Source organism: Symsagittifera roscoffensis, chromosome 4 (assembly GCF_963678635.1).
Source record: "Symsagittifera roscoffensis chromosome 4, txSymRosc1.1, whole genome shotgun sequence".
Taxonomy (NCBI): Eukaryota; Metazoa; Xenacoelomorpha; order Acoela; family Convolutidae; genus Symsagittifera; species Symsagittifera roscoffensis.
The window spans coordinates 35960969-35977185 of record NC_087065.1 but is presented as its reverse complement, the minus strand read 5'-3'; the positions used below and the strand labels follow the sequence as shown (position 1 = coordinate 35977185).

Sequence of the window (16217 nt, the reverse complement as noted above, 5' to 3'; positions counted from 1 at the left end):
ATCTAGAAAAAATGATTTAGTACCTTCTATTTTCATTCAATCTACAAAAAATTTTGTTGTTTTTTGAACTTATTGGTGGAAGGATAAAAAAACAGGTTCCTATGGATGCAGTTTCAGCCCAAAAAGTTAACCTCCAAATCATTCTTATTTTCGAGATACTATTCTTTTTCTTAAATTTTTAAAACTTGTAAGAAAGTTCAATACTTCACGTATTGGAGCTATAACTGTCGATGATAGCAGGGTGTCTGTTTTCTCATCAAGTTCAGACTTGATTTTGGAAAACTCTTTAAATCAAAATAAATTTGCAGTTGTTCTTTTTAGAGGGGTAATTAATGTTACGTTATGCTTAAAGCCCAAACAAACTACCGGAATTGATGAAATAATCAATTTTCTGCTAAAAGAGCTGTTAAATTTTTGCTCCTTCGTTAACAAATCTTTCTTTGGATCTTAAGTTAAAAATCTATACTTAGGAACACTTTTTTTCAATTCTGGCGTGCTTCCGTAAAGTCTTAAAGTGGTTTAAAGCTTATCGCTTTTTGAAATTGATACAAAATCAGATATTAACAATTACCAGCCGATATCTCCATTAAGCAGCTGAAGCAGAATTCGTTTGTTTGTTAAATTTTGCTGGGCAATTTCGACCTACTCTATGTTAGTTAGTATCGATTTTGCAAAAAAAAAAATGACAATCGATGTGCTAGCAGAATTAACTTAGCGCAATCGCTTAGAAACTTTCGGAAAAATCACCGTTAGTTTTTTTGTTGATTTATATAAAACATTGAAAAAACATCAATGCAAACACTAAGACGAGAAAAACACCTCAGTTACTCATCAAAATCTTTCTACACCAGACGCATAAGCTAAGTACAAGTTATATAGAAAAGAGAGAAATTGTAGGAGAAAGGCTATTCTAATATTGAAAATTTTCAGAACTTGAGTGAACCACTCGTACGATTTTTGAAAATGGTGAAAACGGACAAAAAAATTATCTCGCCACGGGCCGAAGAAGAGACAAATACCTATGAGCTGAAGGCTGACAGCAAGATTTGTCGAATTAATGGATTGTATGGACTTGGAATGATCATGCAACTCAAATTTTTAGAGTTGTTTCCCATCGATTTTTTAAAAAATGTTTTCCTTCGATGTTCGTTTTTTCTATAAGCATTATAATGATACAGAAGATTTTTTTAGTAGTCTCGTTTCTTTTGTCAAAATTTTATGCCTAAGATAAACTTTGCTGATTGGAATAGGCAAAAAAATAGGTATAAGCTGTAAGGGTTCCATAAGAAACAAACAAATAATGAAAAAACAAGAAAGGAGGTAATATGGTTAAGTAGGGCATTGAAGTCGTCGTTTTAATCGATCAATTGAATTGCAAAATACGAGAAGCTATTTCAGTCCTTCTAGAAACAAATAGATTTAAAAAATTAGATGAAGTAGCACACGAGTCCCCGTGTTATGAAAAAAATCCCTTTTGAAAAATTGAGTGAAGTTTTGCAAAACTTACTTGACATAAAAAGCCGGTTGAAGTAAAAAGAGGTTTTTGAATCAGCACTCTCAAGTTCAACAATCTACAACAAGTTAATTTTTATATCGTAACTTCCAATGCCTTTATTATTCTCACAAAAACTCTCCAAGAATTAGTGAGTCATCTGATGATTTCTTAGATCATATAAAAACAGCAAATATAGGAAGCCCTAACAACGAAGGGCTTTTTTTTGGATGCTTTGCCGATCTTCATCTTACTGTTTGAGAACCAAGATTATTGGGGAAAATGTTGTAAGACAATTAAATTGTGAATTGTACTTTTTAATGAAGAAGAAAATACATTGGATGATTTTTAAATTAAGTTGGAACAAAATTTTGAAGTCTCAAATTTTGTCAACAAAACAAATTGACACAAAGTTTGTAATGAATGCTTGATTGAATTATTAAATATCTTACCTAGATCCGGAAAAACCTCAAATGCAACAGAGCTCAATATAAAAAATTAATACTCTGTTCTGCGGAGGAATTTTCTGTTTAAAACTTGAAAATAAAGTAAGAACAATCGAAAATTTGATTAGAAGAAAATTTATGAACAAACATGAAAAAAAACAATTATTACCTGAACAATTATTTAAAAAAAAAGATTCATCAATTGTATTGGAGAGTCGAGACTGCTGTAAAATGTTTAATTGAAATCTCAGCAACAAAGTTCAATACTTCACCTATTGCAGCTGTATCTGTCGATGATAGCAAGGTGTCTGCTTCCTCATCATGGTCAAATTTGTTTTGGAAAAACTTATAAATCAAAATACATTTTCAATTTTTGTTTTTCAAGAGTTAATTAATGTTATAATTTGCTTAAAACCCAAACAAACCACCGGAATTGATGAAATAAGAAGTAACTAATTTTCTGCTACAAAAGCTGTTAATTTTTGTTCCTTCATTAATAAATGTTTCTTTGGATCTGAAGTTGAAAATTTAAACCTAGGAAGTTTTTTTTCATTTCTTGCGTGATTTTTGTAAAACCCTAAAAGGGCTTAAAGTTTCCCGCTTCTTGAAACTGATACTAAATCAGATATTAATAATTACCAGTCGGTATCTCCATTAAGCAGCTGAAACAGAGTTCGCTTGTTTATTTTAGTAATAATTTCGACCTACTCTAGTATAGTTAGTACCGATTCTGCAAAAAAAATGGCAATCGATATGCTAACAGAATTAACTGAGCGCAATCGTTTGGGGACTCACGGAAAAATCACCGCTTGTTTTTTTTTGTTGATTTTTATAAAAACTTTATTAGGCTTGATCAAAAACTCTCGGGATGCAACTTTTTGTTTTTCATTGAAACTGTTATGAATGGCCTCAGTATCATTTGCTCAATAGATATCAGTGCGTTTAAATAATTAATCAAACTTCTGGCTGATCGCCTGTAAATACAGGGGTACAGCAGGGCTCAGCTCTTGGATTGTTTCTGTTTCTTATTTACATTGATGTCCTGTTTCGGTCATCCATTGATACAACTATTTTTAGTCATGCTGATTATAGTAATGTGGCATATAAATGTTCGTGATCTGATCTGTTTGGAAACAAAACAATGCTTCCAAAAAATTATGTGCCAATGAATCAACACTTACCTCAATTGGAACAACTTTAAAACTTCCGAAAGGCATGGTAGTGCTTCTAATTTTGAAGTATATCTAGCTCATATCATTTATTTTTCGAACTATTCTGTAAAAATTTTGGTGTCATACTAGATAATAAATCGTCGTTTTCATTCGATATTCAAAAATTTAGAAGGAAACAATGGCGTCATGTCATCGTGGCATTGTTTCAAAAATGCATCATTTTGTTTCAACGTTATTTTGCTCAAACACTATCAATCGAATATCCAACCAAAAAAACCATACGGTTTTTCTTTTGAAACCAGGTTTATCTTTTGAACCAAATTTATGTTGCAGCAAAAATTTGTTAGCGTGTTTTTTTTCAAGATGAAGTATGATAGCTTACGTCAATTGTTTTCGGTTAACAAAAACTTCACGGTGCATGAAAATTACATGTACAATTTATGGAAGTTTTGCTTCCCAAGTTTGCTTGATAATCATCAAAACTGTTTCTCAAGTTCTTATTTTTCGAATGTAAAAACTTTCGCTTATAGAACCAGAATTTCCAAAAATTAAACATGTCGTGAAAATAATTTTTCGCTTGCTAATTAATAGAGGTACAAAATTGATGAAAATTGAGCACAGGCAATTCTGTTTCCAGGAGAAACGGCGATATGACCCAAAAAAAAAGAAACCAATGTTGTTCAAAATTCTAGAAAAAATGATTTAGTACCTTCTATTTTCATTCAATCTACAAAAAATTTTGTTGTTTTTTGAACTTATTGGTGGAAGGATAAAAAAACAGGTTCCTATGGATGCAGTTTCAGCCCAAAAAGTTAACCTCCAAATCATTCTTATTTTCGAGATACTATTCTTTTTCTTAAATTTTTAAAACTTGTAAGTTTTAAAACAATTTTTTTAAAACACCATCACTTTTATTGATTTTTAATACTTGTTCTAAATTATCTGATTTTATTAATCGCGGTAAATCAATGACACACAAACTTTGTTTGGTTTTTAGTTAATTAATTTGATATATTTATTTAAAAAACTATAATACTTTTTTTCTCTTTTTTCTTTTTTTTCTTTTTTGTTCTAGTTTGTCATCATTATGTGTTCGGGTAGAATCTCGATAGGTGTGTACTATGTTTTCAGTTGATCCACTTCAGTTTGGTTTTTTGCACAAACAATAATTTCAATTGAGTGATTTTGAAGAAATAAGTTCTTGTTTTCTTCTTTCTTTCTTTTTTTCTTAAAATTTGTTCTTCGTTTCTTTTTGCGATAATGAAGATCTAATTTACGCTGTTTGGTTTTCAGGGACTTCTTTGTGGAGCTGTGGGTGTCATTGCTTGGAAGCATAACTCCATGTTCACGGTATGTTTAATTTGAAAAAAGCTTTGCATAAAAAGCGTTTTTTACAAATTTATTTTTGTTTCTAATTTTGATGAATTGGTAAGAAAAGTAGAAATAATTAACAGAACAAATCTGTTTTTAATTCAACAAAGTCATGAATAAGTTACTAAAAGCAACCCCATTTACAGTAGCCTCCTATAAATTTTTTTTTGTAAATACGGGAAAGCTTTTTTCTTGTCATAATTTTCGATTTTTTTTGCTCTAAGGAAACTAAACATGATCAATTCTGTATCAAAACTATTTAGTAAAATTCTATATTATTGGGTTTTTCTATTGCGTTTTTTTTCTGCTCGCACGCGCGCTCCTTCACAGTTAGTGTAAATAAGGGTAGTGCTGAAAGCACTCTTAGAAAAAGTGTAGCTTACAATAGTACCAAATGTTCATTATGGTAACCATAAGAAATGGCAACCGCATCCTCCATAACACCAACTGAACATTCTCTCTTTGATGATTAAGCGTGCTTAAATCATGTTCCAATGGCATAATATCCCACTTTTTGCAAACACCGTGATCTATTTTTACAAGACGGTCAATCTGAAATTAATCATGAGTAACTTCTTGTTGATTTTGTTCAGACAACGTTCTATGCCCTGTTGAGCAGCCTGTGTATTGTGCTGAACCTTCTGGGTGCTGTACTAACTAGTAAGATCTCCCAGAACCTGGTGCCTATCCAAAATTGTCCCTGTTTCTGCTGCACTTCACCCGGTAAGTCCCCCCTGTTACCAATTATTATTTTTTGTTTGTTCAAGCGATAATTAACGAAATGATTCATCAATTTTGTATTCCGTCTTTTTTGATCTAAACGGTTTTATTTTAAAAATAATTTCGACCTAATAACTAAAAAAATGCCGTGAGCTCTAATCTTAGTTGTTTCACCCTAAGTCTTTCTTGGTAAAGTTACTCAGGCGTTTAAAAGTGCCAGTTGGTCAAATCTAGAATTTGAAGCAAAGAAATTGCAGCTTCCATCCGATTAACTCGCAGAATAAGCAGCAAATTAATTGCAGAAGTTCAGAAGAGTCAGGGCCATAGTAAGAAAAGTTGAGAATTTTTATTGGTTTTAATTTAGCAAAACTATAGCATCATTGTTTTTGTTTGACAACTTTTTTTTGGACGTTTGATTTCCGTGGATTACATTTTTTTTATTTCACCCACATTTTTGTTACAGTGGATTATAAATAGCGCTATGTAGCAACAAAAACGAAAATCCGTAAATGATTGCGTCTAATTTTGATCATCGAAGCTAAGGGGAAACCTTGGAGTCTGGTGTTTCTTTTCAGGCAGAACAAAGACAAGTTGGATGCCACAAAAACAGGTTCCGTAAGGACACGTCCGTGAAACGCTATTTCATGTTAGAAAAAAACTTCCAGAAAAAAAACCCATTAAAATAACTAAATTTAGATTATGGGAAACAACAAATAATCAGACTATCCTTAAGCAGCCATGACGCAACCTTTGATACATTCCGTGCATTTAACAGAACTGAAAATTTTATCTGTTTTTTGGGGAAAGTAACGGAATGTTTATGCTTGAAATGGTCTTTTTATTCAGACCAGTTTTAGCAATGAAAATCATAATATTGAGCAAAAACTGTTTCACACCGCCATGATGGCATTGATTTTGTGAGAATTCAGAAAACTATTTCAACTGCAATGATTTTCCCAATTATTTAGGCGTTCGGAAATAACCAGTTTGGCCCAACTGTTTGACCAATTAATGCGCGCCTTTAAGTATTCATCTATAAGCTCAACTCGTAAGCGAAATCGTTTCAGAGCAAAATCGACTCAAAGTGAACTGAAGCCTGGGCTTCAAAAATTTCAAGATATTGGGAGTTAATATTTCGTTAAAAAAATCCAAAATTTTATAGTTTATAGCCTTATCAAAATATTAATTTTCGAAAAAATACTCGAGACAAACTTACGAGCAATCGGGTTTGTCTGCCAGACAAAATAAGTGCTTTAAGGGGGTAACTACCAGAAATGATTAAGCAATTTTTGACTACTACCATGCCATACTAATCACTAAACTAGCAATGAGTTAGAGCTATAAATAGACAGCGGTTCTTAGCGATTAATAAGCAATAAGTTTTGCTCTGACATTTAATTTTCAAAATAACCAAAATGCACCTAAGCTAATGGCACTTAATCCCACAACCTTCAGGTGAGTAGGAGTATCTGTTATCTCTTCGCCACTTACCCATAAAAATTTTGATCAGATAGGTGCTACCCGGAAGTTTCTCACATTTAGACATTCAAAAATCTATGATATACATGAATCAGTGCTAGAAAATACCGATCATTGCGGTACCACTGAAAAATCGATGATGTTGCGACTTCAACCCGGGTAAATAAAGCATTCTTTGCGAGCAGTTTTGCTGCTCCGACATTCAATGAAATGATTGAATATTCAGCTCGGGTATTTTTTTCCAGACAAACTTCCAATTTCTAGTTTTTGCTGTCTTTTTTGTACAGTCTAAAAAAATTGAGCTCAAAATCTTATAAAATTCTCAAACAATCAATTTTGCAAAATATAAATTAACCAAAGATGTCGATTTGTGGCAGCTTACGCGCGACATTTTTCGTTCTACAAACGGTAAGCGGAAATTTCATAAGACTGAGAAAGCATTTTTGATGGAGGCAAGATATGTGGTCAAATTGATACGTTATTTTGTGCTTCACATAGCGCTTGGTAAGATTTAGAAAAATGCAGAAATAATAAAATTGTTCTTTCTTGATTATTCCGTCTTTTTTAAGCAATAACTATTTCAAAGATGTTCAAAAACAGTCTGAAAATTCAAAGTTTTGCCCTGATAAGAGCAGTTTTGATATTTTTGTTCCATCCGCACTGGAGTTTCATGGGAAATAATTGATAATAATGGATTCAATCGTCACAAATTTTAACCCGTATAGTCGATTTTTATGACCCATCCAACCATGAAAATGGATTTTTAGGAGGTTATAATCGATTATTCTTAATGTTTAAAAATCCATTATAAGCGATTATTTTGACAGCATAATCGATTTTTTTAGGCTACAGAAGTCCCTGAAAATCAATTTTTTTTCTGCCGAAAATTGCTTACAGCTAATTGTTCAGCTAATCAAGGGTTTCATTTTGTGATTTTTTTCTCTTTTACTTTCTTTTTTTCTGGTGCTGTTGTTGTAGACAGGTGCAGTTGTAGCCTCGGGTTGTTGTTGAGATTCCGATGCAGCCTCTTCGGACTTCGCCTCCACCTTCGATTGGACCCGAAACACGTCCTTGAAACACAAATATAATAACTTTCTTGCAATTAGGTTTAAAAAACCTGCTAAACATGCAAAACTTAATGAAAGAAGAACTTGCCGAAAAAAATTTGTCGAAAGTCGCAATTATAAATGATCAGAATTAAATAAAAATAGACTACTTTGCTTAAAGGCGTTTTTAGGCCCTTTTTGGAAACATTAGACCAAAAAATTGTTTTTTTTCCGGCGAGCACCCCCTCAAAATTAATAAATATTAGGCGCCGTTAAAAAAACTGTAGGGCTAGTAAGCCAAAAATGGACATATAAAAATAGTGGGGTGACCTCAAAATAGTGGGGGGGGGGGGGGAATGTGGAGACCTTTTGGGTCGGCAGGGGGTCGAATCCCTAAATCCGCTGGTGGCCATAAGTACAAAACTACAGTTTCTTTTCGTTCGGTAACCAACTGAAAAGCACACGAAACAAAACAAAACTAAAACGAAATGAAGCGATGACGTTTGTTGAATAATAATGGATTATAATCCATTATAATGTATTATAATTCAATAAAATTTGAGAAAAAAAAACGTTCATAAAAAAATAGATTATAATCAATAAAAATCGATTATAATCGGTTATAATGATTATTTTTGTGTTGCAAAATAGTAACATTATAATACATTTTTAATCGATTATATCAATTCTTTTGGAATTTTATGGAGACTTACAATAAAAATCCAATATAATCTATCGTTTTCTCTTTTTACTGAGTGCGGGACTTCAGTGCGGGCAGCAATGTTCAAACTGGCCTCGACTCTGTTGTAATTATCGAATTAAGGCGCTCAAATTGTAAATTTCCCCAACGGTTGGATTAGGTAATTTGGCTTAGGCAGATCATTTATTGTGTCCCATCATCCCAATTGGCTTTTGCTTTTTTTCAAAGATTTTTGATAAGAGAAGTTGAGAATTTTTATTGGTTTTAATTTAGCAAAACTATAGCATCATTGTTTTTGTTTGACAACTTTTTTTTGGACGTTTGATTTCCGTGGATTACATTTTTTTTTATTTCAACCACATTTTCGTTACAGTGGATTTTAAATTGCGCCATGTAGCAACAAAAACAAAAATCCGTAAATGACTGCGTCTAAATTTGATCATCGAAGCTAAGGGGAAACCTTGGAGTCTGGTGTTTCTTTTGAGGCAGAACAAAGACAAGTTGGATGCCACAAAAACAGGTTCCGTAAGGACACGTCCATGAAACGCTATTTCATGTTAGAAAAAAAACTTCCAGAAAAAAACCCATTAAAATAACTAAATTTAGATTATGGGAAACAACAAATGATAAGACTATCCTTAAACAGCCATGACGCAACCTTTGATACATTCCCTACATTTAACAGAACTGAAAATTTTATCTGTTTTTTGAGGAAAGTAACGGAATGTTTATGCTTGGACTGGTCTTTTTATTCAGACCAGTTTTAGCAATGAAAATCATAATATTGAGCAAAAACTGTTTCACACCGCCATGATGGCATTGATTTTGTGAGAATTCAGAAAACTATTTCAACTGCAATGATTTTCCCAATTATTTAGGCGTTCGGAAATAACCAGTTTGGCCCAACTGTTTGACCAATTAATGCGCGCCTTTAAGTATTCATCTATAAGCTCAACTCGTAAGCGAAATCGTTTCAGAGCAAAATCGACTCAAAGTGAACTGAAGCCTGGGCTTCAAAAATTTCAAGATATTGGGAGTTAATATTTCGTTAAAAAAATCCAAAATTTTATAGTTTATAGCCTTATCAAAATATTAATTTTCGAAAAAATACTCGAGACAAACTTACGAGCAATCGGGTTTGTCTGCCAGACAAAATAAGTGCTTTAAGGGGGTAACTACCAGAAATGATTAAGCAATTTTTGACTACTACCATGCCATACTAATCACTAAACTAGCAATGAGTTAGAGCTATAAATAGACAGCGGTTCTTAGCGATTAATAAGCAATAAGTTTTGCTCTGACATTTAATTTTCAAAATAACCAAAATGCACCTAAGCTAATGGCACTTAATCCCACAACCTTCAGGTGAGTAGGAGTATCTGTTATCTCTTCGCCACTTACCCATAAAAATTTTGATCAGATAGGTGCTACCCGGAAGTTTCTCACATTTAGACATTCAAAAATCTATGATATACATGAATCAGTGCTAGAAAATACCAATCATTGCGGTACCACTGAAAAATCGATGATGTTGCGACTTCAACCCGGGTAAATAAAGCATTCTTTGCGAGCAGTTTTGCTGCTCCGACATTCAAAGAAATGATTGAATATTCAGCTCGGGTATTTTTTTCCAGACAAACTTCCAATTTCTAGTTTTTGCTGTCTTTTTTGTACAGTCTAAAAAAATTGAGCTCAAAATCTTATAAAATTCTCAAACAATCAATTTTGCAAAATATAAATTAACCAAAGATGTCGATTTGTGGCAGCTTACGCGCGACATTTTTCGTTCTACAAACGGTAAGCGGAAATTTCATAAGACTGAGAAAGCATTTTTGATGGAGGCAAGATATGTGGTCAAATTGATACGTTATTTTGTGCTTCACATAGCGCTTGGTAAGATTTAGAAAAATGCAGAAATAATAAAATTGTTCTTTCTTGATTATTCCGTCTTTTTTAAGCAATAACTATTTCAAAGATGTTCAAAAACAGTCTGAAAATTCAAAGCTTTGCCCTGATAAGAGCAGTTTTGATATTTTTGTTCCATCCGCACTGGAGTTTCATGGGAAATAATTGATAATAATGGATTCAATCGTCACAAATTTTAACCCGTATAGTCGATTTTTATGACCCATCCAACCATGAAAATGGATTTTTAGGAGGTTATAATCGATTATTCTTAATGTTTAAAAATCCATTATAAGCGATTATTTTGACAGCATAATCGATTTTTTTAGGCTACAGAAGTCCCTGAAAATCAATTTTTTTTCTGCCGAAAATTGCTTACAGCTAATTGTTCAGCTAATCAAGGGTTTCATTTTGTGATTTTTTTCTCTTTTACTTTCTTTTTTTCTGGTGCTGTTGTTGTAGACAGGTGCAGTTGTAGCCTCGGGTTGTTGTTGAGATTCCGATGCAGCCTCTTCGGACTTCGCCTCCACCTTCGATTGGACCCGAAACACGTCCTTGAAACACAAATATAATAACTTTCTTGCAATTAGGTTTAAAAAACCTGCTAAACATGCAAAACTTAATGAAAGAAGAACTTGCCGAAAAAAATTTGTCGAAAGTCGCAATTATAAATGATCAGAATTAAATAAAAATAGACTACTTTGCTTAAAGGCGTTTTTAGGCCCTTTTTGGAAACATTAGACCAAAAAATTGTTTTTTTTCCGGCGAGCACCCCCTCAAAATTAATAAATATTAGGCGCCGTTAAAAAAACTGTAGGGCTAGTAAGCCAAAAATGGACATATAAAAATAGTGGGGTGACCTCAAAATAGTGGGGGGGGGGGAATGTGGAGACCTTTTGGGTCGGCAGGGGGTCGAATCCCTAAATCCGCTGGTGGCCATAAGTACAAAACTACAGTTTCTTTTCGTTCGGTAACCAACTGAAAAGCACACGAAACAAAACAAAACTAAAACGAAATGAAGCGATGACGTTTGTTGAATAATAATGGATTATAATCCATTATAATGTATTATAATTCAATAAAATTTGAGAAAAAAAAACGTTCATAAAAAAATAGATTATAATCAATAAAAATCGATTATAATCGGTTATAATGATTATTTTTGTGTTGCAAAATAGTAACATTATAATACATTTTTAATCGATTATATCAATTCTTTTGGAATTTTATGGAGACTTACAATAAAAATCCAATATAATCTATCGTTTTCTCTTTTTACTGAGTGCGGGACTTCAGTGCGGGCAGCAATGTTCAAACTGGCCTCGACTCTGTTGTAATTATCGAATGAAGGCGCTCAAATTGTAAATTTCCCCAACGGTTGGATTAGGTAATTTGGCTTAGGCAGATCATTTATTGTGTCCCATCATCCCAATTGGCTTTTGCTTTTTTTCAAAGATTTTTGGAAAATTGCACCAAGTTTGAGTGCTCAGAAAGTTCAAGTGTCCAAAAGTGTTCATCGTTCAAGTGTCCAAAATTGACTTTTCTTCATGGTAGACGGCTGCGGTGCTTACTTTCTGCCCAGTTCCAACGCCGCCGCCATTCACGAATCCCTAGATGTGAACAAACTGCCCAACAAGACATCGTCCTCCTCGTCTCTCAGCTCCTTCAGATCCACCCACGACAACCATCACTCGGCCTTTAATCCCCAGCAGCAGCAGTTGCAGTATGTGAAGCCCCTGCCTACTTGTGAGCATGAGGCGGAGACCCTGCGAGCCTTGATGATTGTGTTGTGCATAGAAAACTGTTTAGCTTGTGCGATTGCAACTCTATCGACTATCATATCGCTGCTCCTCATTGCTAAAAACAAGGTAAGATTGTTTCCTGTTGCTTAAATTTGATTTAAATGTTTTTGGTGATGGGTTTCAAATGAAACTTTTATGGGTACTTCGAAAATGTACGTCATCAAACTTAAAAGTTATTCATATGTGAAATTTCTATTCTTGCCAATAGTTTTTCATTAAAATACTGAAGGCTGAGTCATTAAATTCCCTTCTGTTTTTTTTTTCTATTAAAAATCCAGGTCTATCAGTTTTGAGCAATGTTTTTATTGTTGGTTGCTTTTGAATAATTCCTCAGTTGGTACGTGGATTTTTTGTTTATTTTAGTTTATTTTCGTTAAGGCGTCTTTGAGGCAGGTGTGTGCCTTAATTACATGTACAACTCAATCTTTTTCACTTCAACACTGTATGCTTGACGTCAGTCGCTTTATTTATGATGTGATTAAATCATTATTGCCTCGAGAAAAAGTGGCACCAAGAAATACCAATCCTACCGCGATGAAAAAAGAACGTACAATTGACTTAGAGTCAGAATTAAGCTCCCGATTCTAAACAAGAAATACAATTTTGGTAATCTCTTTGATGTCTGATGAGACTTTGAAGTTTTTCGAAATTAAAATGTCTTCGCTTACTTCTGAGCTGCAATGGGAAAGCCTTTTGAAAAATATTTGACGAAAAAAAGATTAATGATGACTCTCAAAAATGTGACTTTTTAGTATATCGATATAGTAAATTAATAACGAATGACTTCAAAATGAAGAAAACTGAAGTGTAATTCGAGAATAACACTCAACTGAGAGATCAGTGGGCTCTGAGCCCCTAAAATACAGAAAAAACTGCATTTACATTGCTAAAACAAAGTTATCGAAATAATTATTTGTAAATTCAGAGATGTTAGTTGCAAATGTAATTGATAAGATGAGTTCAACCGATTCTAAAATTCTCTTATCACTCTCAAAACTTAAATACTCAATAATTTACAAAAAAAACTTATCGTAAGGACTGGTTCCCAAGCTTATCAACCCGCGTTTTTAACCCCCTTTTTTACCCCCTCTCATATAACCCAGAATTAACCATTCCCACTACAGTTCAGCCACTTTTTAATACCAATTGTTGGAATCAAAAAGAAACTTACTTTAAAGGAATTCGGAATCATAGCGTCGGTAAACACCCAAGCCTTTTTTGGGGAAAACTTTTGCGAAACAAAAGGAAAAACATGCAAGCTGCCCTTGAAAACTAGTTCAACCGGCTTGATTCAAATTATTAACCAAAAATGATTAGATTTCTCCAAAATTGAACTTGATCTTAAAATTAATTTAGCTAATAATAGATTAACTTACTGAAAATAATTGAAAATTGGATTTAAAACAGGCACTGACAAAAGTTTTGATCAATCTAATCTAAGTTTTTTTTCAAATCTCGATCATTTTGAACTGAAACGTATCTTATTTTCCGAACCATCTAAAATTCGTCAATATTTTTCGATTTTCTGGCATACAACGCAATGTCTAAAGGGCTTGCTAGCCCCTAGTCTCAACCTGATTAGTCACATAAGTTTTGCGTACGAGTCAATTTAATTAATCAATATTGACAATGGCAAACTTGTCGAAACCATATAAAAACCAAAATTTAAAAAGCATGACTATATACAGACAAGACTGCTCGTAAATCAGGGCAAAGCCTTTGAATGTTCCTACTTTTTTAAACTGGTCTCGATTTACTTTCGTTAAATGAAGTATTCACGAGGCTCATAAGATAAAAATTAATCATATACGGAAATGATATGGGCAATTAGCTTATTGCCTCAATTCCATTTGGAACGATTTTGTCGTGAGGGACAATTTGCCGCTCGCAAATCATTCTCTTTGCATTTTTGGCACCTAAGTAAAATGCAATCAACATAAGTACAACCGGATTTTAGGGGGAGGCGCGGGATTGGGTCGGGCGGATGCCTCTTTCCCTCAGGGATTCGACCCGCTGCCGACCCAAAAGGTCCCGCCTTTGGTACTTTTTAAGAAATCCATTTTTGGTCTACCGACCCTAAAACTTTTCTTAGGGCGCCTTGGGCGCCAATATATACTAACTTTAAGGGGAGCGCGCGCCATAAAAACGCAATTTTTTGTCAAAATTGGCTTTTTTGACCTCGTTTTTTCTAAAATTGGCTTTTTTGAGCTCTTTTTTCTAAAATTGACCTCTTTTTTTGACCTCTTTTTTCTAAAATTGGCCTGCGGCACAGAAAATTTGACCAAAACAGCGTCTTTTTAGTGGTTTAGGAGAGCTCGAAAAATCAATTTGGTCGACCTAAAAAAAAGGTCGTCAAAATTTTCGAAATTTTTTTGAAAAACCGCCCCCCCCCCCTGAGTACCTTCATGACAAATAATATGTTCACTGATTTTGGAATTTTTGCTGGTCTGCATACATAAAATCATCACGAGCATATATATTCCATACTAATTTAGGAAGTCGTAACAATAAATCACTTTGTGTTATATTTTGCGTGTGGGCTTATATAAAAAAAATAAATCATCTTTTTTTGACAATCAAAACAATAAGATCCTCGTATCATGGAGTCTCCAGATTGCTGCCCTCTGTGCTATTAAAAGCTTGTTGTTCAGACTTTCGTAACGAAAGTAACCGAATATTTGTGCTCGAGAGGCTTTTTTGTTCTTCGAACAAATTTCGACCTTTTAACTAAACATTGATGACTGAATTTAAAATGTATTGCTGTCCTGAGTTGAAATTTGAAAAAGTTTCTTTTCTGTGATCATTCTTATGAAAGTTATGGGGGTTTAAAAATTGCTGCCATTTTGGCAATTGACGCTCGATATTTTTCGCGCTATTAACGCGAGAGCGGAGATTTAATCCGTCTTAAAAAATTGTTCCAAATTGGTTAAAGGAAGCTTATTGGCCATAAATGATTTGTTATTACGAGCGAATTTATCATTTTAATTTTTACATGGCGTGTGGGGGATGGTTTTACAAAAAATCATTTTTTTATATTCATTTTTTTTCATGTTAGTACTTTTCCATAGACCTCAAAAGTTAGTCGAAGCATTCAGAGCTTGACCCTGATACGAAGAGTCTTGGTGGTTTATAACATGATTTGAAATGTTCTGAATTATTCGAGAAAATTTATATTCTTTTTAAGTTTCCATTGTTTAATTTCAATCCCCCTCCATCACTTGATAGGTAAAGTACATTTTTTAAGTGCGTGGTAACGTACTAAAAAGAGCAAATTGCTCCAATCAATTCTATTGGAAATGAACTGATTTGCCATTTTTGCTTTAATAGGAGGAAACATTATGCTTTACTTATCCCAACTTGATTTATAGCCGTCAAATCAGTCCCAGTTTCAAACCATTTGAACTTTGCAAAAACTAGTCACAGGTGAAAAATCATTGGTGAAAAAAAATTGTGAAGTTTAAAAACACAGGTGAAGGTGAAAGAACCACAGGTTAAAAAAATACCTTTTATTTATGTTTTTATTGTTTTTGGTGGAACATCATTTTTCAGGAGATAGACTATAGTCGCAGCTTCTTTTTGTCATACAAAAACTTTCAGCTTTACAAATACCCTTCCAAGCTGCAATGAGCTATTTATTTATCATCAGAGTAAAGTATACAACGCGAGAAGTTGTTGGGAGAAAATGCGAGAAATGCCATTAAAAAATGAAAAATGAAAAAAAAAAATATATATATATATATATATATATATATATTTCCTATTTAATTTCCCCTTCGTTTCAGTGCAGGAAGAGAAATTTTTTCTAAGCGTCAAAATCCAATATTTTTAGCATAATTGTTAAAAAACTATCGTATACCAAATCGGATGACTGCAAAATCATCTAATCCCCCACCATCAATTAGTCTGAAAAGGGTATAGGATTTTTTACATGTGCTTAAAAGGATTTTTGTTTCTTAAAAGTGTCTTAATATGACACTAAATCAATCTTTTATGATCGCTTTTCGAGATGCCTAAAAACTAAACTTATCGCGAAGGACTGAGCAATTATAAATCGTCTAGAAAAAAAAAGAAACTCGACTTTTTT

At 33.3% G+C, this 16217-nt stretch overlaps 2 protein-coding genes across 3 annotated transcripts in view; one reads left to right on the top strand and one right to left on the bottom strand.

The window, feature by feature from the left end:
* The window catches only part of LOC134844864 (protein ENTREP2-like), a 45438-nt gene extending 33215 nt beyond the window's left edge, over positions 1-12223 (top strand). Inside the window, exons 2-4 of the mRNA XM_063861682.1 lie at positions 4404-4460; positions 5075-5204; positions 11886-12223. Coding sequence (XP_063717752.1) covers positions 4404-4460; positions 5075-5204; positions 11886-12223 — 525 coding nt within the window. The remainder of the gene's footprint in view (positions 1-4403; positions 4461-5074; positions 5205-11885) is intronic.
* The window catches only part of LOC134843931 (galactosylgalactosylxylosylprotein 3-beta-glucuronosyltransferase 2-like), a 405495-nt gene that overhangs the window by 94690 nt on the left and 294588 nt on the right, over positions 1-16217 (bottom strand). The gene's annotated exons all lie outside the window — the stretch shown is intronic.